The 22381-nt window shown below is 41.2% G+C and overlaps 3 protein-coding genes across 4 annotated transcripts; 1 reads left to right on the forward strand and 2 right to left on the reverse strand.

The window, feature by feature from the left end:
* Positions 1 to 4041: 4041 nt before the first annotated feature.
* On the reverse strand, positions 4042 to 4955 carry LOC119653843 (methyltransferase N6AMT1). Its single transcript, XM_038058891.1, has 3 exons — positions 4815 to 4955; positions 4558 to 4752; positions 4042 to 4500 (listed from the first exon to the last, which is right to left on the reverse strand). The coding sequence occupies exons 1-3, from the start codon at positions 4857 to 4859 to the stop codon at positions 4057 to 4059; spliced, it is 684 nt and encodes a 227-aa protein (XP_037914819.1). The 5' UTR covers positions 4860 to 4955; the 3' UTR covers positions 4042 to 4056.
* On the reverse strand, positions 4849 to 10472 carry LOC119653851 (SNAPIN protein homolog). Its single transcript, XM_038058901.1, has 3 exons — positions 10222 to 10472; positions 5046 to 5211; positions 4849 to 4989 (listed from the first exon to the last, which is right to left on the reverse strand). Exons 1-3 carry the CDS (start codon positions 10371 to 10373, stop codon positions 4897 to 4899), a joined length of 411 nt encoding a protein of 136 aa, XP_037914829.1. The 5' UTR covers positions 10374 to 10472; the 3' UTR covers positions 4849 to 4896.
* A 161-nt stretch (positions 10473 to 10633) lies between these two features.
* LOC119653829 (ATP synthase subunit gamma, mitochondrial) lies at positions 10634 to 22057 on the forward strand. 2 transcript variants are annotated; one of them, XM_038058875.1, is made up of 5 exons: positions 10634 to 10764; positions 11132 to 11313; positions 11379 to 11518; positions 21004 to 21323; positions 21396 to 22057. In XM_038058875.1, the coding sequence occupies exons 2-5, from the start codon at positions 11144 to 11146 to the stop codon at positions 21660 to 21662; spliced, it is 897 nt and encodes a 298-aa protein (XP_037914803.1). In that variant the 5' UTR covers positions 10634 to 10764; positions 11132 to 11143; the 3' UTR covers positions 21663 to 22057. The 2 variants fall into 2 exon arrangements, with proteins under 2 accessions (XP_037914803.1, XP_037914811.1); XM_038058883.1 differs by lacking the exon at positions 10634 to 10764 and adding an exon at positions 10825 to 10849.
* The last annotated feature ends 324 nt before the right edge of the window (positions 22058 to 22381 follow it).

Below are 22381 nucleotides of genomic sequence, written 5' to 3' on the forward strand. Positions count from 1 at the left end.
GAGTCAGAACTCCCTGCATCCTCAAAAACCTTTTCCGGTTTCTTCAACCCATATTAGTTCAACTAAAGAGTTGTCATATTTCTATTCTTCGCCTAGCACAACTTTTTCTATTTCCTCCTTTCTATTTTATTTAACTTATTTACTATTATTTTTTCTAAATTCGATTTTCGAAAGTATCATTTTAGTTTTGGGAATGGAAGTAGTCCTACTCCACACCCACTTGGTGCCAGACAGCTACAAAAGAGCAATCACTGCCATTTCCCCATTTCTCCATCTCTGGTGGGGAAAGATACATTTTTAATATGCAACCTTTTTAATGAGTGCTTTCGCTCAGAATAGGTTGAAGGTCTACTCTGCGTAGAACTTGAGGGAAACAAAGGATTTTTAAAAACTTGATGGGAGATCAGATGGCAAATCAGCAAATTTTTGGGAATTTTTTTTTATTTCTGAAAGCAAGAGTTCGTTTTGATGATTACAACGAAGTATATTGTAATGCTCAGCGACGGGCTCCGGGGGCTCCGTTTTATTTACCAAACTTCCTTCAATGCCCTCTAGTGTCTTCGTGTTAGCGACAGGAGCGTTATTCCATTCGCCCTTTCCTTGGTCAATTTGACTAAATAATGCATTCGATAATGTGTAATAGTCCCTTTATCCTCACATTTTTTCTACACCTTTTTATCTCAATTATCCCTCTTTATTTCACAATTAATTACAAGTTCCTTTTTTTTATAAATTTGCAAAGGGGTAAACCAAAATTGATCGGGCCTATCGTTCGCTGACCCTCATAAACTTGCCCATATTGCACATAATTGTGTATAGGCAGGTGATTGACCATGGCTGAGGAGAATGATCTGCCGCACACTTCAACACAATAGTGAACGTTGCTGTTTTTTAAGCCCAAGGCCATGGACCGAGAATGAAAATTAGCGGGACCGACTGATCGATTGACAGCAGAACGACTGAGAGCAGAAAATCGTAAAGCGGTACTTCAATGGAACTTCAAAATTTGCGGGCGGACCTTCACTGTCAATTTCGCTTTATGTTTAAATTTTTGGGATAGCTTTCCCCTATTAGTCGTCTCCGGCCACTAAAGATGATCTTTTGACCATGGCAATTTCAATTTTGCCATTAAAGCCTCTGTTTCCCTACCTATTATTCCCTATTTGTCGTCCAAACATTCACTCATTTAAAAAAATATACATTTTTAAGGTTTTGTGTAAAACTAAAGCTGGATCGCTGTCCGGTTGGAAACCCATTGAAGAGCGACAGCTGAAGGGAATGTGGGTGAAGAGCTGAAGGAATATTTGCGCGGTGATAAAAAATTGTGGAGGTCTGGGCGGTGGAAGAGATTGGTTTGGCAAGGTAATCTCAGGAGTTTTCATGGGGGGAAAAGACTTGTTGGTGATGTAGTGCGTTATAATAACCTTTTAGTGACAGAAGTGGAATTGCTAAACTTGGTGCCTGTGTGTTTCCTGTGAAGGCTTATCATTAGAAAGTTAGTCACATCCTGTGCGGAAACTTTTACAATAAGTTCTTATCGATGTGCATTATTACGGAATATCTTAGTGTAGGGGCGATTTTGTTTCCGAAAGTTAGTCGTTCTTGTATGCTAACATCTTCATGTAGTAAATGGGAAGTTGTTATTGTTTCACAAAAGAGGAAACCGTACATATGGTCCTCAAGGCTATTCTACTGCCTAACGAAGCACGACAAAGTTGTCTTTTAACCTTATTTATTGAACGTCCTGTGAAATTTTGGGAAGATAGCGAGATTTCATGGCAGTCTGCGATGCATGTCAACAAGACTCCTAGTTTTGTACAATATTGGGCCGAGGAAACAAATCCGCTCATGGGAAGTAGAATTGGAGCATCACACAAGTGCCTCAGAATCGGACCACTTTGAAAATCTATGAACACGGACGTCGCCCGTGCTATACAAATGAAGTACTCATGATATCAGATATTTTTCCGATTTTTTTAAATATAGTAGTAGCCTAATAAATGGAATTTATGACATTCCTCGTATCCGTCCTCTAAGGCTATTTAGGAATTTTCAAAATTGATATAGTTATTTTTTTCAATTGCTTCATTATTTTATTTATTATTTTGCTTTCGTTCTACACTTCTTACATATTAATATTTTATCATTTTGTTCGAGTGTTTGTCTACTTCCGAGAATTTAATGATGAATTCACTCCTCTTCCCCTCTCTCTAGTTCATGAAACTCACAAACACATTAAAAGGGGCATCTTGCAATATAATCGGCCGAGGATCCCAAGGCCGGGTAGGAACGCCAAAGGTCCCGCTTCATTGTATATCTGAAAGAAGGGAAGTATCTATCGAGAATACAAGGTTATACTGCTCCATGCGTCGTTATTTTTTTTCATTCCTAGATTTAGCTCGAGGGTTATCTTCGGCTTGGTTCGCGTGATATTCCCATGTTTATATATTTTTCAGGTGTCGATGCGGACCTACGCATCGATATAAGAAAACACGAGGGATTGAAGTATTAAAAGGACCCACTACATTTCCCTGCGTGGCTAGTAAAGAGACAAGCAAGCGCGTGTTGGCAGAATACTTCGATGGAGATTCAATATTTGAGGGCACACCGTCACCGTCAATTTCGTTGACTTTTTTTTAGGTTTTTGGGATATCTCCCTCCTGCCTCGGCTACCTTAGAAGAGAGACACATATGTCTGTGCATGTTTCAGACACTAGACAGACAAAAGTGTGCGTCAGACAAATGTCTGTTTCACACAAAACCTTTTTCTGCAGCAGACAGATGTCTGCGTCAATTTTACGCATCGCATTTGTCTTATAAATGTGTGAGCCAGCGTCAGACGTCAAACAGATAAATGTCTGCGTCAGACAAATGCCAGTTCCACACAAAATCTTTTTCTGCAACAGACAAATGTCTGTCTTCACCGACAATTCCGTCGCGCTGATAATCGTCTTGCCAATTTCAATAGTTTTCACTTCTGTTTGTAGGTTTTTCATCAAGTCAATTAACTAGAACACTGAAGCTTAAATATTCAGACCAAAAGTCTACCGCGTCCCCTTTTCACGACGAAAACAAAAAAAAATTCTACTTGTCTTCGACCAAAGACCAAAAACAATCAACTTCTTCCGGACTCAACTTTCCAATCAATTTCACCACGTTCAGTTGCTGCCAGTTTTTAGGCTATAAAGTTCAAAGAATTTAGAAAAACTGCCCGAAAGAATTAACTCCGGGAAATCCAACGAGCTACAACTTTAGTTCAATTATACCTGATGGAGAAGGAAAATCGCGGAAAAAACATAAGCACTGACTTCACTTAAATTCCAGTCAAAAGCTAACAGTTTTAGACCGTTTCATATTGTGAAAAGCTACTTTGGAAAACTACTGGAAGAGGGCGAACCTTAAAATAAAAATCAAATCTTACGCACAAGGAATTTTAACGCGTGTTTTCCAAGAAATCTAATGCCTCCACTGCTTTTCGTTCTTAATTCACAAGCACTACCGAAATTAATCCCGCAATGCCGACCTGGACAATTTGCGATCCCTAAAGCTGCAAACGTGTGCCTCTCTCCAAGACACCCAATGAAGTCCTCGGTGCAGCTGATCAACTGTTCATCCATCAGCCGGTCCCGGTCCCGCTAATCCTCAATTCAAAAATACCTTTTCAATCGCGTCAACCAGAAGCAAAACGTTAGGCCTACATCTAATAATACCTAAGCAAGTTTATGTGCAAAGTCAACGTTCCCTTTTGATCGGTCATGCGATATTCAAAAATTGTCATTATTTACATATTGACAAATTTATACTTACTTGCATCTATTTGTATTAGGGGCTTATAGGATAGCTAGGGTATAGGTATAGGGAAAATGTATTTGCATTATATGAAATTCAGTAAAACTTATAAGCCCACATCAACAGGACTTACTCAAAAATACAGAAACGCCTATGACTAAAATTCTTTTCTTACCTTTGTAGCGTGGTCAGAATCAGGCTCACCACTTCCATTCCTTTTCTATCTGATTTTTCCAAATAAAAGCAATAAAATAAAGAGAAAACATTTTATTCATCATCCTTTCCTTTCTTACGAGTAATTTTTAAAACGTACAAATGTTCACCAGGTATTTTCCGATCCATAAAATTCTCAACATTGAATCCAATTGAATTCAAATTTTGTTCGATTACATTCGGTTGGTTTTCCTTTAGAACTAATAAATATAAAACTCCACGTCGAGAAAGCATCTGGTCCAGATTCTTGAATAAGGCATCGATTATCTCGCGGCCATTTTTCCCACCAGCCCATGACCGAACTAATTGATTCTTTGTAATGTTCTCCTCTGCATCCCCAATTTTGAGAGATAGCATATTTAATTCATCCGTGTCTGTGACAACATATGGAGGATTGAAGAGTAGCAAGTCAATGTTTCTAACACGCAATCCTTGCGTGAAATTGGTATTGACCACGTCAACGTAGCCTTGATTGTGGGAACTAGTGCGTCTTGTTACCTTTAAAGAATTGTTGAATAATGAATTGAAAAAAATTTGTTTGATGGAGTAACCTACTTGACATGCATATGGATTTATATCAGTGGCTAAACATAAAGTATTTCGTAGTCTCTTAGACAGAGCGGTGATAATGACGCCGCTTCCTGATCCTATTTCTAAGCAAATTTGTGGTGATAAGCGTTCAATGTATGGCAAATCTTTCTCAAGGGCATCGAGAAGCAGGAATGTGTCTTCAGCGGGTTCGTAAACAAACTGAAACATTAATGGTAACAATAATATGATCTTCAATTTTACTCGTAAAACAAGCCTCTTACCTCGTATTCGTCCCGTTTAATGTGATTTGTATAAGGAGTCTCCATTATCACTACGCATTGGGTTATAAACTCCCAAATTACTTTATTGTGCAACTGCGGAGCTATCAGAATCTAGAAGAGCTTTTCGGCGCAGTTGCTCTTTATCTATGAGGCGATGTAGTTCGTTCAAGCGATCCTGAAAATGGACACGTTTTAGACAAATTTTGATTTTTTAATCAACACCGAAACTACCTGCGAAGCTTGCAAAACGTTTGTGATGACGGTCACCTTATGTTTGACGTTGATTAATTTTTTGACTTTCTCGTTAAAGTCTGGTATTGCTCCTTGCAACTCTTCAATTTCTTTCAGCCTTTTCGACAATGAGTCTAATTGTTGGCTGAGATCAGTCTGTGCAGCGCTGTAAGGGAAGAAATGCAATTGATTCGTTCCAAGTATAGGACGTTTTTGGCAAACAAAAATAATGGTATGATTTCATTTTTATCCTAAATTAAATATTGTAAAAGTTGAATATATTTTGAAGCAGATAAGCGAATAAGTACGCATATCGCACTTTGTATGTACACATGAATAAAAAACATGCCACATAGAAATTGTCTTAAGGAATAATATAGCCATTTATAATGAATATAATTTACGCCCCCATTCCTAAGCTAGTCTGATACAAATTCTTCTTCAGTGAGGTCGTCCCCCACCGGGGTAAAGAGATCGAGAGGCTGTTGCTCAACCAACTCGGCCATCGCACCGTCTTCCAACGCCTAGGAACGTCAGCCACAGTTTTTGTGCGGTTAGCGGATGGACGCAATGCCGAAACTGAAGTTAGTCTGAGCAGACACAACAAACCGGTAGTATTGAGTTCCCCCGAGTTGCTGGGGAGTCTCAGGTTCTCCTCGTACACCATCTCCACGGGACTTGCAGCAAATTTTTCTCGATTGGCTATCCGGCTATCCGTGTGAGTCTCGCAAAGGGCCAATGATGGTGGATTGTTTAGAAACGCTTGGTGGACCGAGGGGAACACTCCTCCCTCATTCTTCACATGCTTGCACTTCTGGCATGTGATGCGCTGTCTGCCCCAAGTTGTTCATGGGCGACCAGGAATACTTTGCGGTTGCTAACCAATTCGTTGTCTGAATGCTTGGGTACATGAACGGCGTGAAATCTTCCTTTCGGAAATCGGCTCCATTAATGTATATTTGAAGTTAGTTCTCAAGCTCGGAAGAACTGCGGCGTCTTTCTACGCCTCGGCGATTGCCGGAAGATCGACGGTGGTGGGGATCTTGACCTTTGCAACAGGTAACAAGGTGTCAGCAACTATGTTATCTTTTCTAAACATGTGTTGAATGTTGGAAATGAGCTGTCTGATAAAGCTGACCCTTTGGTCTTCGATCCAGGCAAGAAGGCATTACGAGTGATGGTGGGCGGCCTTGAGTAAGAAACGACGATAGAGGTTTAACATGCCTAAGAACCTTCTTAGATCCTTAAGTTTTTGGAAGCGGAAAGCTCGAAATCGCTTGCACCTTGACTGGGTCCCGTTGCATGCCTTCAGGGATAATCAGATGATAAAGGAATCTCACCTGAGATTTCAAAAATTGGCATTTCTCAACGTTAAATTCTAGACCGGCCTGAAGAAGACGTTAAAAAATGCACTCGAGGTGTTCTAAATGCTCGGACTCAGAAGGAGACGCGATCAGAATATCATTCAAAAATTTGTGGAACAGAAGTGGAAGTTTCGCAGCAAAGAGTGAATGAATCTCTGAAAAGTTTGCGCCACGTTGCACAGTCCAAAAGTCATTCTAGTGAACTCCAAAAGCATATTATCGCTTCCGGAATGTCTTCGGGAGCTACAGGGATTTGATGGAATGCCTTGACTAAGTCCAAGGTCGAGAAAATACGGCCATTTGCGACAGAGTGCATAAAAGCGTGGATGAGTGGGATGAGGTATCGGTCTGGAATCGTCTGAGAATTTAGACGCCTGTAGTCGCCACAAGGTCTCCATTCGCCATTAGGCTTAGGGACCATGTGAAGTGGTGAAGACAAACAACTGTCTGAAGGTCTGCAAGGTGTTGCTTAAGAAGTTCTTTGAACTCTTTCCGCGCTATTGAGGTGGTAATGGACGCACCTTAGAAAAAATCTGTTGATATGGTGCTGAACATCATGTTCAATGGACTCAAAGGGATTACGCTCGGTAGTGATGTTGGGGTATTTTTTAAGAAGCGCGAGAATGCATAGGTCGGCCCTGTCCTCAAAAACGATGGAAAGAGTGCTTAGTGAGCAGAATGAGATTTGTCGGGTTTATCATGAAACTAGAGAATAAATATTAGTTTTAGGAATGATGGGGTCCTAAGTCCGCATCAACTTAATGCTGGACCGGACCAAATGGGAAGCAACTTACTCCCTCTTTACTGGTCCACGAACCCCTGGCTTAGGGCTTGCACCCAAACTTCTCAACCCCATCATTCCTAAAACGAATATTTCAGCTCTGGCTAAGCTCTGGTCAATAAGGCGGATTTGCGCTCAATATAATTCGTAGTCATGTCGTGTTCTACGAATTATATAAAGGAGCACGCAACATCTGCGAGCCGCTACGGTCACGCTGCTCCCAGGGCAGAGGTGAGGCAGCGTCTGACGATTTGCCTCTGCCCTGGTAAGAAACCGTAAAGCCGCCATCGCTTCACTTTTTTAGAGAATAAAGTTATGCTTCATGTGATTATATGTGAAGTTCTTATTATTTACACCAACAGAAGTCCTATTCAAAGAATATGGTGGAAAGGAAAGTTGAAGTTTTGAGGGAAAAGGTACGTTCGTCGAAGATTTGTGTATTAATAGTAGAATACAAAAAAACGTCGAAAATAAACATATACACAAACAATTTGTAAAACGATTTTTTTAATGAAAGTAGATACATGAAGGTATCTATAAATGTCAAATTAGAACAAATTAATTTTCGCTTTTTTTATTTTCGATCTTTAGTATTTCGTACGACCGCAACTCGTGCGGGCGTCGATTGGTATACATTTTCAATAAAATCGTCCGAAATTTCATTAGGCCATATCTTTTCTAAAGTTTTTTCTAGTTTTGCTTTGTTCCTTATCGATCTTCGTTGTCGTCGCCGCTGTATGAACATCCACAAGTTCTCTATGGGGTTTAAATCTATCTGGCCATGGCAGCGACTGTGTGTCTAGCTCCTCTTTCCAAGTGAATAAGAACCGTATTGAAGATAAAATAGATAAAAAATTTGACACGGGAAAAATTTCGTTTACTTTTAGTACGAGCTCTAAAACACGGAGCCGAATCATCTTGAAACATTACTTTATTAAAGTGCTCATGCAGTGCTTCTGTCGTCTGAACAACACAATTATCGATAACTTTTTTGTACTTTTCTGCATTGACAGCACCGCTTAGAAACCAATTCCTTTGGATGTTATGCATCCCCACATCATTACTGAGGGAGAATGACGTGCAGTTCGTACAACACCCGGGGGGTCAAATCTCTCTTCTTTTCTTCTTCGCACTGGGGACGGACTGTCAGATCCCAGCAAATTGAATTTCGCCTCATCAGAGAACACAACTCGCCTCCGATCGTCCAGTCACGTCGTTCCGATACCCATTTCAGCCTTTTTTCGAGTATAGCCTTCGTTAAAATCAGCTATTTTGCTGGTCTTCGAGTTCTGAGTCCTAATTCATTCAACCGTCGCTGCACACTAACTGACACATTTCCCCCTTCCAGCAATTCAGTACGTAATTGCCGAGCAGTTGCAAATCTATCTCGCAAGGATGCTCGCTCTAATGACCGCCTCGCCCGGGGAGTAATCACCTTCTTCTTCCCGCTCTCTGGCATACTTTTTAACAAAAATTCTAATACTTGCCTCAGAACAATTGATTTTTCTCCCTATTTCCCTGTTAATATGACGTCCATTGTGATGCCGGCCAAAGCGAATTGGGCCTTGAGCTGGCCATTCTAGTGGATATCGTGAGCGAAAGGGGACAATCGACAAGGGTTCAAAAACACGTAAGTGGAACGAGTGCAGAAAATAGTAGAACGAAAGAGCCGAAAAAAAAATGATCCTGCGCCGTCTTGCGGCGTTCTCTTTTCTTAATATTTAATATGTGGAAGAGACTCTTGCGGCCTGACGTGTTTTGCTATATCAGACGTATTTGCTATACCGAAAATATAATACTGGAAAGAACAATTAAATTTTAATCGTATTTATGATCCTGACATCGTGGCAGTCGTCGACGGAGCTTTCGGGCTGGTGCTATCTGCCCTTGTGTTCCTGGAAACAAGCGATGCCGTCGGTTTTTTTTTTTTTTGGAGACTGACCTGAGGACCTACATCTTTTCGTTGTTGCGACCACAGCGATTTATACTTTCGTGCGTCCGACACGGAAGTTGCTCGCTCCGTCACAGTTCCTTATGCATTTGCGCGAGTCTAATCCAAAAGCTCTCGCGATCGGACTTCTTTAATGGAGGCCAGATACTCTTTGATTTAGCGCAGGTGGTGAACCTTTGCCATCTGAAGTCGGTGACTACCGCGCCAGCCTGAAGGATGTCGCCACTAAGTACAAAGCTGACTACTTAACTGCTGATTACATTTAGGGTTCGGATCATGTATCCTGGAGACCTACACTGTGTACATCCGAGAATACTTCCGCTTTAACTCAACGTACACATCTTTGATACGTCCGTTGCTCATTTTGCCTGGTTAGAAAACCTAAAGCAAAATTTTTCTTGAAGCTGCGCTTATGTGGGGCGTAGTCAGTTGGGAATGCCTATAGTACTTGAGGTACTTCGTTTAGGATGTTACTATAGTCGTAGGTCTTCGCTGTCCAGCATCCGCAATCACGGAGTTTGAGAGCACTGCACGATACAGCGTACTAAAGAAGGAGCTCCAGGGCAAGGAAGGCATCTGGCGCCTACCCCAGGTTAATCGAATCCTAATATGCTTGGTTCTATTGTATTTCTTCGATAAAGGCAGCCACCGAGTAGTGTGATTTCAAGGAAATTTAACCTATTCTAAGTTTGTTAGAAATAGTAAGATTTCCACCAAACTTTCCATATCAGGCCTGTGTTATCACATATGCTCTATGATGACCCTAAGGAAACCTATGCAGTAAAGTTTAGAAAATATACAATTATTAACTTTATTTGAGCAGATGTAGGTATGGAGTGTTTTTTGGGACTTCAACGCAACTTTTTAGGGGGATGTGGGTGACCACCAGTGTGGAAAAGGCAAAACTTACTAGGGTGATATCATAAAACTTTCACTTCCAGGAGCTATTAATTCTTTATAGATGTAACCCGTTTTAAGGTGGGGTATGCCATCCTTCAATCTTTACTCTAATAACACCACCATCACAATTTCTCCACATAAAATTTACATTTAATATAAAAATCTAATTGAAAAACTCACATTGTTGCACGAACCCTTTCATCAATATGGTCTACAGTTGGTTTGAACAACCCAATAATTCCTTCTGCCAAAATATCTCTTGTTGGATTATCACAGAAGTTCTCCGTATTCTCATCAATAGACGTAACTGTGCTATCGGAGTCCTTTTCCATATTTCTTCCTCAAATAAATTATTGAATGGAAACAACTCAGAAACCACTTACATTGCACCAAATTGTCAGCTTGACATTTGAACAGATGGGAAGTGATAAATATCAAAAATCTATTCTTAAATATTGAAGTTGCTACTGCATATGTATTTCCATCATTTAAAGTATACTGTAGGTAGTCAAAGGACAAGTCATTATTTTCAGATTAAATGAAAGAAGAAAGAAATTGTAAAATTAATTGTCAATTTGTGAAGGATTTCCATTCCAGTCAACTTCTTCGTGAGTTCATTTCTACTGAACCATCTTGTCAGTTCGTAGTTCCGCCGCTGTCGCTCCGATCGCCCAGAAGTGTCTCTCCTCCGCCACCTAATATCGTTGGTGTGATTACGTCCAGGTAGAATAAAGTTCTAGTTAGAGTCCCTAAAATAAGCACTTAAATATCTAAAATAATTGTATAGTATATTTTGAAGTAATCTACGGTAAATATTCGAAACTCCCAAGATATGCAAGCGGCGAGTTGAGTGTAATTTGCAGAGTAAAATTTCTTACATAATCGCATGTCGGCTTAGCCGTGCAAAATGTCAAATAATTTCTGAGCCTCCCTATTGGGAAAGAAAATCCAGGGAAAGGTTATTTGGGCCGTAAAGGGTGCATCGAATAATTATAGATTACTTCTTTGGGTGCAACAGTTTTCCTGTCGATAAACTTAAAATTTTTGGTTATGATTCCATTCTAATTTTGGTCTGTCGGTTTCATTGCAGAATCAAGTCAAAATGATGCAACGTGCGGCCACCGGTACTGGACCGATCCTATCGGCGTTGGTTCAAAATGCTGGCCAACAGAATCGTGGTATGGCCACATTGAAGGCTATCTCCATTCGTCTGAAGTCAGTTAAGAACATTCAGAAGATCACCCAATCCATGAAGATGGTGTCAGCTGCTAAGTAAGATAATGGAGCTCGTGATTGTGGTTGGATTTGTTAGTTCTAATGTAATTATATTTCCTCAGATATTCTCGTGCTGAGCGTGAGTTGAAACAAGCCCGTCCTTATGGAGAAGGCACCCAACAATTCTACGAGAAAGCCGAAATCGCTGCTGCCGAGCAGACTGAACCCAAGAAGCTTCTGATTGCAATGACATCAGACAGAGGTGAGTGACTGCAATAGAAATTGCTGAAAAGGTCTCGTCTAGAGGTCAAATGGCATCTAGTTGTACGGAAAATTCTTGAAAAAGAGGTAAACCTTTCCGTGGAAGTCGGAAACACATTTGGGGCCAACTTTAAAGTAATACAGGGTGCCTAGAAAGTTCAGATATTTTTTCAGACATCTTTTTAGCACAAAATTACTTCATACAAGTTTATCGAACTTAAAAGACATAGTAAACGTCAATATTTATAACACCAAATGTTCAAAATTTCCTCCTTGGGGCTCAATACATTTATTAAGTCGCTTACGAAAGTTGCCAACAATGTTTGCGCAGTCATCCCGCATGATATCGTCCTAGTCGCGTGTCAGAATGGAGTCTAGCTCATCAACAGCCAAGGATGGGCCAGACTAAGTACACCATCTGTGCCTGCCAAAAGTCCTTGCCCCAAAAGCCCAGAAACCGCTCTTGGCAGACGGCGATTGTCGATTGAATGCCTCGGTACATAATCCTGTTAAAGTGAAATGGGTCGGCACCAAATATTTTAGTGAGTGTTCGCGGCTCCAGCACCGTAAAACCCCTCAATAGTACTTTCGGTGAAGACTAGCGACTCCTGCCCCGTGGCGTGGCTTTTTGCTGACTCCTTGAGTATTTAACGGCGATTCTGGTGACTGTCGAACAGCTTCATAGTGGAATACATCTAGTCGGTAAAAAGTACCTTCGTCAAGTGAACACCAGCAGCTACACGAAGCTCCAGCTTTTTCTTGACGATGTTTCAAATGCTATTTTCGCTGATACCACTGCTATTTTGTCGGAGGAACAGTCGCGAATCAAATCTCACTGATAGGAGAAGGATTTGTTATTGTGACTGGATGTCAGCTGTGAATGAGTACCTAAGTCAAATCAAGGTAATAATCTCGGGCGAGCATAAGGCTGACTTCATTGCCTCCTACACTTCAAGGCCCTGATCTAATATGGATTGTTGTGCCAACGATTATTATTGCCATTTTGTGCATCTAAAGCTCTTAATCCTTCTGCATATTTCTCGGAATAATAGAGGTGGTGTCTGTACGGCCGTTCCGAGGACGGACCATCATCCCTTCAGTTTCTGTGGAACGTTTCACGGCCCAGAAGGACCTCCCTCTCTGAAACCAGTAATTTGAACAAACTTGGCCGCCCTCATTCGTGTCTTGTACAACTCGATGATTGCGACATGCATTCGACATAAGCAAAATGAAATAAGGAAATAACAAGGTGTGAACAAGGAGTTTAATGAAATCATCCACAAAATACTAAATTATTATACATTTTAGCGTACTTTAGATGTGCGCTTGCTTGTTTTTTTTTTTAATTTCACAGTCCGTTCCAGTCTCCTTTGCATCCCAGCCAAAAGAAGAAGTCACATCGATGAGTTCGTCCTATAATTTGTTACAATGGGAGTACGGCGTTGCATCACTTTGACATCAACACGGTCACCAAAGCTGTCAACCAACGAAACTCCCCTAATTGGCAAAAGCCAGTCGTGCTCATCGATTGCGCGAGATAATATGTGGAACCGGACGACACGTGCTGAAGCTAACCCGAATGCTAGCAGTTCGGCGAGATGAGGTTCCGGGGTCTTGGTTTTCAAATATAATCTCTCTGTCAGGACACAGAGGTTTTATTAAGTGCCTTGCCTCAATAGTCAAAAAAATCGGAGTAAACTATCCTAATAGAGACATGACGTCTCGAGGCGAGTTCATACCACCGAAAATTTCATTCCCAAAGGAGCTAAACCGTCAAACAGTCTAAGGGAGGAGACAAAATCACAAAGAAAACTAACGCCCTGAGCCGATTCTGGCACCTACGCAACGAGTAGCCGCCGTCTTCCTTTTCTTTTCATGGGGGGAGCCAGATGACATGATGGCGGGAGTGGATAAAGACACAAACACGAATTTTTCACCATATATTTATTAATATCTTGAGCATGCGGAGTAATTTTGTCAGTCCGAGTCGTTATTGAAGTACAGAGCAACTTATACACCCATCTCTAAAAAAGGGTGGTTTTCGGCTCCCACGCTAGGGTGCTGCGCTCACCTTAAAGAAAAAAAATGAATGGCATTTTAACGCAATTATCCTAGTTTGCGAACCGCAGAAATATTTTTTGAATGAATCGTGAATCTCGGATTTGCGCCGAGCTCCACCAATTCGATATCCCTAAAATCATCCTCATCCATACCGATTAAGTGACCCGCCCACCGCAACCTATTGAGCTGGATTTTGTCTACAATCAGACTGTCATGGTATCGTTAATAGATTTCGTCGTTATCTAGGCTACGAAATCGTCCATCCTCATGTAGGGTGTCAAAAATTCTTCGGAGGATTCTTCTCTCGAACGCGGCCAAGAGTTCGCAATTCTTTTGTGCATCAAACACTCTGAATTTTGTTGAGAGGTGGCTGTATGGCCGTTCCTAGGACGGACTTCGGTCCCTTCAGTCTCTGTAAAATTTTTCACGGCTCTGCAGACATTCGCTGGTTCGAAAACAGTAATTCGAACAAACTCGGTCGCCCTCATTCGTGCCTTGTACAAATCGTTGATTGTTACATGCGACGTAAGCACAATTGAAAAAAGGAAAGCCTGCAGATGTGTGTTTGCATGTTTTGAGTTTAGTTTTCGAAGTCCGTTGCAGTCTCCTCTGCATCGCGGCCAAGGAAAGAAGCCACGCCGATGCGTCCTAAAATCCCTTGGTGCTTCGCTATTTTTCGAAAGGGTTGTACTTTCAGGCGCCCATTGCCTACAGTATGTCTGTCTTGTTACCTTTTGATCAGTCCCTTTTTCGAAGGCCATGTTTCTCTAAGCGATCCAAAGTGACCTTTAATAGAGATACATGGGACATTATCTTAGTAGATAATGTTATATCGCTTGAAAGAGAAAAGTGATATTACAAATATCATCTTTCATTGCCCTCTCAATATCAAATATTAACATTTAACAATTCCACTAAAAGCCAGGCAAAAGAACAGGGAATCATAACATTAAAGGATTCACAAACTCGACATCCGTCACCGCCATTTGTACTAGGAAGAACGGTGTGGTACTGAAGCATCCAGATGGCGCGATGGTTGAGGGGGAAGAAACTTAGCCTCTCGATCTCGTTGCTTCTGTGTTTTGTTGGGTTTTGTGCTTTCCTACGATACCGTGAGCTTCTCACTTGAACAGTATTAAGTGTGATGATAGTGAAACTGCAGCACAATCGGGGTTGGCTCGTCGTGATCGGTTGTGCCACTTTGTTTTATCAAAAGCCTGATCTGGATGCAATCGCAAGGTTTTCAAATTCCCGTCCACCGTATCAAGCCACCATTGTTTTCGTCATCCTTTTGGACGTTTACCATCGACTTATGTTCAGACCAATCTTGGTGAGTAATGCTCGTTAGCGCGAATTATGTGACAATACCATCGAAGACACCTCTATCGCAATTTTTCCATGATTGGTGCAACCCCATATAGATCGCGGATGTCCTCGGATGTGATGTGAGCCACTAGTCCAACGCAACATCTTCGTCTCTAATACCGCAGAACCTCGTTCATTGTCTTTTATAGTCAGCCAACATTCTGAACCGTAGAGGGTGGCACTGCGGGATTGACAGGGATTGCGCCTGTTTCGTAAGGATGGGTAGTCAAAAATTCAGTTTTATTCGTGTTATTCATGTTGCATGAGGCGATCAAGGGGGCTCCCCATACATGCGAAAGGGGGGTGCAATATTATTTTTTTTCGCAGAATATGGCCATGTGGGGATCAAACATATTTGACATCGGGTGAAACGTAGGGTAGCGACTGAAAAATCTGAAAAAAAAAATCAGTGCCATATCTAAACGAATTCTACTCCTCAAAATACATCTTGTTCCGGTATCTGTACCCGTGCAAAGTTGATAATAGTATATTAGCATATTTTAGAGATTTAGCCGGAACGGAAGATGCGATGTCGTCAGGTCCTGTTGCTGCTTACCTTGATTTCATTCGTTTTATTGCTTTCTCGACTTCAGTTTCACTGACAGTTACGTCACGGTGTTTGACGTGGGTACCTGTCTCGGACTTAATCCCACGGTCTTCTTAAGACACCCGCCGCAGCAAGCTACAACGGTACCAGTCTATACCGAGTGCATGGTTCAGCATTCATACTGGTGGATGCAAGACATACCTAAATCTCTACCGAATGAAAGAATACGGCACCCGTATTGAAAGACAACACCCGAAGGTCTCTGTTCGCTTCAACGGAACCACAACCTCCATGAAGCTCCCACTAGGGGGCCAACCGTTACAACCGAGCTGAACGCACATACAGCAAGAATTCTCCTGAAGTATGTGAATTCAGGGGTTATCCAGGTTCCCATAGTACCAGTATACCCCTGGTAAGGTTTCGTGACTATTGCCACTTTAGATGAGTCCTCGTGCAGACTCGGGCCTGATCGCCCTAATTAGGCCAGCCTCCCGGTGACACCACTATGGAGGTTTTCCTCGGCCACTTGGTTTTGGTTCGTCCGACAGGGTCGCCCCGTCTTCCTCCCTGCCACCTCTGAACACCAGTTTCACTGACAGGTGGAACTGCGCCAAATGCCGACAATGATTGTGCAAGTGGCGGATGAACAAATTCTTCCGTTGAAATCAGTTCGAAATATTCTCGCTGTCTATCCAGCAAACAAACACAACAATGTGCGTTGGTGTCGGCTTTTGGTAAGTCGATACAGATCTCTTTTAGGTCGGCTGCAATGATGATATAGTCATCAGCAGACACGTTGCAGGTGTTTGTATCGAGAAGTTGCTAGAAGACATTTTTCTCGACATCAGATCGACTGTCTGTGGTACGTACGCGCGCGTTCTATGTCGCAGCTTATGGAAAAAGACCAACGGGTTTCTTGTAGAGCGTAGATATCAATGTCAGTTTTCCGAAGGGCTCTTGCGAGTTTCTCGGTCGGTTAGAGTACCAACATTTATCTTGCAGACACGTATTTGTTTTGCTCGGATTAACTTACTTACGTCCTCACGTTGTCTATGTGTCAAGAACCCTCGCTCATTTCTCGACAGGTCCGGGTTCGTCCTGCCGCGCCGACTGAGGTGAGCGCCCTGCATTTCTCCGAGGCTTGTGACTCAATCAGATCATTTTCTTTTTAACGACATGAGATGTACTTTTTTTTGGTCGGCCTTTCGCGGGACCTGTCATCAAGAGAGATCAGGTAGGATTTAGCATAGCATAACTCCAACTACTCGTATACTTTATTTTTCTCTTTCCCTGATCTCCGCATTTTATTTTTGTTTTGAGGATAGTACAAAGTACGTTGCCTCAAACACTCCTCCTAGGGGGAGCATGCTATGTAAATAATGTCAACTAATCATATCTAATATTTATATGTCTTTAGATGCCGCAAATCGATTTATCATACTATAATAATCATAATAATCGTTGGCGCAAAAATCCATATTGGATCAGCGCCTTGAAGTGTGTTAGAGCACTTAATTGAAGATCGTAAAGGTACACTACAGGATTAGAGTACCCTGTAGCAGGCAATGTGGTCAACATTGCGCTCGTTTACCCCCTAGCAACTTTGTGAATAATAGTTGGATTTTCTTCAAACTTGACCAAGTTGTGCATTATGTTATCCCTTATCTTCATACCTAATTTTGTACTTTTGGGATGAGCATAAGGGGGGTTGCCGGGTAAATTTCTAAAATGTGGAAATATACTATTATTTACTTTATTTGTGTAGGTATCGAAACTGGATGTATTTTGAGACCTAGATTTCGTAGAGGTGCACCATTGCGATTCTTTTTTCAAACTTTTCGGTTGGATAGATTCTGAGAACAAGACCTGTCACACTTTCTGGGGTTGGTCATATTTTGAGCCCCCACTCCCCTACTTTTCACCCGATATCATATATGGAACCAGTTTCGAAAAGTACTAGCCCTTTCATTTGGTACCCCACATGGTCATATTTTGTGAAAAAAATGTTGCACCCTCCATTCACATGTATGTAACTTAACTCCGCACTTGCGCCACTTGCTGTATGTAAAGGGAACAACAGACAACACGCTCTCATCAATTTTCGTGACAATAAATAAATCGGGTGTGACAGACAGACAGACATCGACTCGATTCTAATAAAGTTTTGTTTTACACAAAACCTTAAAAAACCGAAGAGAAAAGATGAAATTTTCCTGAGATGCCAAATAAAAATTTATATTTCTCACATACCGATATTTCGAGGGCCAGTTGTCCTCTTCCTCAGTGAGTTTTTCGTACTGACAACTTTTTATCGTATGTGCATATATCATACATGTCTTTTTGGCAGCGCAGAATTTAAGTTTCTCTTGGTAAGCAAAGTTGAAAGTGGAGTTATCTCTTGTATCGATGAGAAAAGTGGTTTTTAAGTGACGATCAATGATAGGTAGATGGAATTGGGAATTGGTATTGTCCGACTGATGAGGAAAATGCTTGCAAGGAGCAGCATATTTTCGTACCTTTGTTCCAAACTTTGCGTAAGAGAAACAAGGGACCACTCTGTTATTCATTGTTGGAGTTGGTGGGATAACTGTTATAGCTGATTTCGATTTCGTCAAGGCTAAATGCAAGTCTGTACGTGTGTACTATCAAGCGTTTCCTGCGGCATTGTGGTTCACCGTGAACGGGGAGCTTTTGACGACACGTTTCAGTGACTTCTAAGACTCTGTCTGCAATCTTGGCAAGTTGCGCTCGTGTGCAAAAGAGCTTTTCGGTTCTTTGAAATTCGACTTAGTAAATACGAGGTAGAATCAAACCAAATTTGTCAAAACTTCTTGAACAATTGGTGTCATCTCGTTTTTGGAAAAATTGATTTACGGGGAGGGTGGTGTGGGCGGACGCATTGTCATGATGGAAGAATCAGTTGCCTGAGCGCCCTTTACTCCCTTCATGTATAAATTCTGGTTGACAGTTTGACTAGGGGAAACGAACTCCGCGTGTGCAACACCTCCGCAATCGAAGAAACAATCTTCAGTTGGTTGTCCAGCTTCTTTGGTCAAGGGGAGCCAACTGTCTTCCACTGGATTGATTGCTGCTTTGTTTCGGAGTGGTATCCATAGCACTACGATTTATCAGATTGGAGCCTAAAACATGCCCAAGGTCGACACTTCCTTTATTCGTCTGTGAGATAGCAAGGTATAAATTTGACTGCAGCCCTTCTCATCTGCAAATTTTTCAATACCAGATATTTCACGGTGTTGATCAATGGTATGGCGACGGTTTCTTGAACGGGTTGGTCTTCAAAAGATATTTCTTCATTTTTAAAATCTGAAAACCATTCGCAGACTCTAGTTCTACTTGGGGCAGCATCCCTATAACCAGTCTTAATCATTACAATAGTTTTCGCGATCGATTTTTCCAACAAGAAACAAAATTTCATACCGTGCGTTGCTCTCGACAATCTGCCATTATGCATTTCGGTGAAATGGAATAATAGAAGAGAAAAATTAGAAGATGGTAACCGTATTGTTGCCAAATTTTATGACAACATTCCCTTTTTGTTGAATAGGGATAGTGAAGTCTCTAACATTTGACTAGAGCCCACTGATGCCGATGTAAAGTGATAACTGATCGGTCTGCTGAATGTGTCGGTGATCCTAGTGGAAGTGTCGTTATTTAGCTTGTAGAAGTCCAATTTTTCGGCGATCAAAAAACTCTGGCTTTTTTAAATTCCAATGTCATAATCCTATGATAAGTGTAGAAGTCACCGAGCACAAGGTCTTGGGCAGCTGAGAACGGAGAAGTATTGGCTGCGTATCCCATGAGCAGTACCTGGTTACCACTTCCAGTTAAGCAGGTTTCAAGCCGGAGGTGAGCACTTGATGAGTTGCCTATCGTAAACGGATTCATAGTCCAAATTTAAAAAAAAATTAAAATTTCTTTGTCGTCTGTGCATGTATTAAGTTGTTGCATATGAAATGGCCGATTTTGCAATCAAGTAGTTGCGATTTTGATGTATCAAACCGCTACCAGTTGACGCTGTTGGTGTCGGATAATGAAGTATAAATACTCCTACATTTAATCAAGGAGTCCTTTCAGTTTTGACCATCGTTGTGATAACAGTGAATAAAAAGGAAAAGAAGGATGGAAAAGAGCCAAGAACGTATACTTTTTCTGTATGAGTTCAAATTCGGTCATAAAGCAGCGCAGGCGACCAGGAACATTAACAGCGCATTTGGAGCTGATGCGGTAAGCGAACGAACCACACGGCGGTGATTCGAAAAATTCCGGTCAGGCGACGTAAACCTTCAAAGTCAGCCACGTGGATATCCAGGACCATCGATTGACAACGAGGAGCTGCGTTTGGTAGTCGAATCCGACACACGTCAGTCTGTGAGAGACATTGCAGAAAAACTGGGCGTACACTATTCGACAGTTTCCCGGCACTTGCAACAACTTGGAAAGGTGAGAAGGATCGACAAATGGGTTCCGCATGCCCTTATGGAGCAAAACATGGCGCTACGAATGGAAATTTGCAGTTCTTTACTCTCCCACAACAGAAGCGATCCCTTTTTGCGCAGAATAGTGGTATGTGATGAAAAGTGGATATCATACGACAGTCGTCGCCGATCACCACAATGGCTAGATGCTGATGAGCCGCCGAAGCATATGCTGAAACTGAGCCTCCATACGAAGACTGTGTGACTGTTTGGTGGTCTACAGCAGGAGTTATCCACTATTCTTTTTTGGCACCTGGAGAAACAATAAATGCACAGAAATACTGTGCCCAACTAGAGGAAATGCACCAAAAATTGAGTATTCAAGGACAGATTTGTCAACAGAGATGATGTGATACTCCTTCACGACAATGCATGACCTCATGAATCCAGAACAACGGTTCAAAAGTTGCACGAATTGCAGTATGAGACTGCCTCATCCACCATATTCACGGACGGACCTTTCGTCAAGGGACTACCTTTTTTTAAGCATTTGGATCATTTTTTGGCGGAAAAACAATTTAGGAATGAAGAGGCCATCAAAATTGTCTTCGACGAGTTTATCAATATCCGAAAAGTGGACTTCTACGAAACTGGCATACATGCTCTTGTAGCTCGCTGGGAGAAGTGTTTTGAATCGACTGGCACCTATTTTGTATAATTAAATAAATTTTTGTAAGCTTTGCAGTCTTTTCAAATTTTAGTACCAATTCGGCCATTTCATGTGCAACAATCTAATATTTAGCGTGTATGGTTTTCAGTAAAATGAAAATGTGGTGTTGTAGGTTGTGCCGCAGTTACTTGTTGGTTATCAACTAGATACGTAATAATATCTTCTTCAAACAACCAACCAATCAAGGAATTACGAATGTGTTTGCAAAATCTCTTCATAAATTGGAATTACTTGCAATAGTTCACATTACTTTTAAAAACAGAACAGTAAAAAACGTTTTGAAGATACAATTATTTTCAATCCTACTTTTTTCAACACACAATAAATCAAAATCTATTTCATTCCAGGTCTTTGCGGTGCTGTTCATACCGGTGTTGCCCGTAACATTCGTAACGAGCTCGCTCAAGATAGTTCGAATATTAAAGTTTTCTGCGTTGGTGACAAGTCACGTGCCATTCTCCAACGTCTTTATGGCAAGAACATCATCATGGTTGCCAATGAAGTTGGTCGATTGCCACCAACATTCTTGGATGCATCGAAAATTGCAACGGAAATCATGAAGTCCGGCTACGAATTCACCGAAGGAAAAATTGTTTACAACAAATTCAGGTCGGTTGTATCATACGCCCTCTCGCATATTCCAATTTTCAGTGCACCAGTTGTTGAGGTAAGATTTCGTTTCTAAAATTCAACGATCGTTTTTCATATTCGTATTAATATAATTTTAATTTATATTTAGTCTTCGCAAAAACTGGTCCAATACGACTCATTGGATGCGGACGTAATTCAAAGCTACTTGGAATTCTCACTCGCCTCGTTGCTCTTCTACGCAATGAAAGAAGGTGCTTGCTCTGAACAATCATCGCGTATGACGGCTATGGATAACGCCTCCAAGAACGCCGGAGAAATGATTGAGAAGCTCACATTGACATTCAATCGTACCAGACAGGCTGTCATCACCAGAGAACTTATTGAAATTATTTCTGGTGCTGCAGCTTTGGATTAAGGGGCTTTGAGCATAACATCCGAAGTATTTGAATCGTGTGGAGGTATTTGATGGGATTTCGCTCCAGAAGTTGCACTGAATGCCTTCTTCACGATCAATAGCGCCAAGGTTTAAAGTTGCATTTCCATAAATACAAGTTGTTAGTGTAATAAATATTTTTTAAAAACTGCCCGAGAATGAACACCGAAAACAATTGAATTCCATTGAGAACGCTACAAACTGTAAACGGAAAATATCATCTGGAACTTGTTCTAAGTCACTGGCTGAAAAATAAACATCTTAATTTTAAAACTAAGAACAAGTTTTTGAAGATATTTGATTATGCATTGGCAAAACGAAAACTAATATGGCTTCATCCACTACAGGTATTGGAATAAATGATAATTGGTAGGAAACGTATGTTTTATTTCGTTCGTTAAAGGTAAAGGTTCTGTCTAAGAATGTATTTCAGAGGTTAGGCGTTATTTTTTTGGGAAAAAATGCTCGTCAACTCTCAACTCTCTCAATCTCAAACATTATAAAAAGGACAATATACAAAAGCAGATTGCTTCACACGTTGCGTTAAATTTTGCAGGTATACTTTTCAATCATTCAGAAGAGAAAGAGTAGTGTTTCATAGTAGTCGACACCATCATTGGGAAAAAAATCTATACATGTCAAGGCCGCTTGGCTGAAGATCGCACAATTTTTTTTAAATCCAAGTCTGGTGTAGGTTAACA

Source organism: Hermetia illucens, chromosome 1 (genome assembly GCF_905115235.1).
Source record: "Hermetia illucens chromosome 1, iHerIll2.2.curated.20191125, whole genome shotgun sequence".
Taxonomy (NCBI): Eukaryota; Metazoa; Arthropoda; class Insecta; order Diptera; family Stratiomyidae; genus Hermetia; species Hermetia illucens.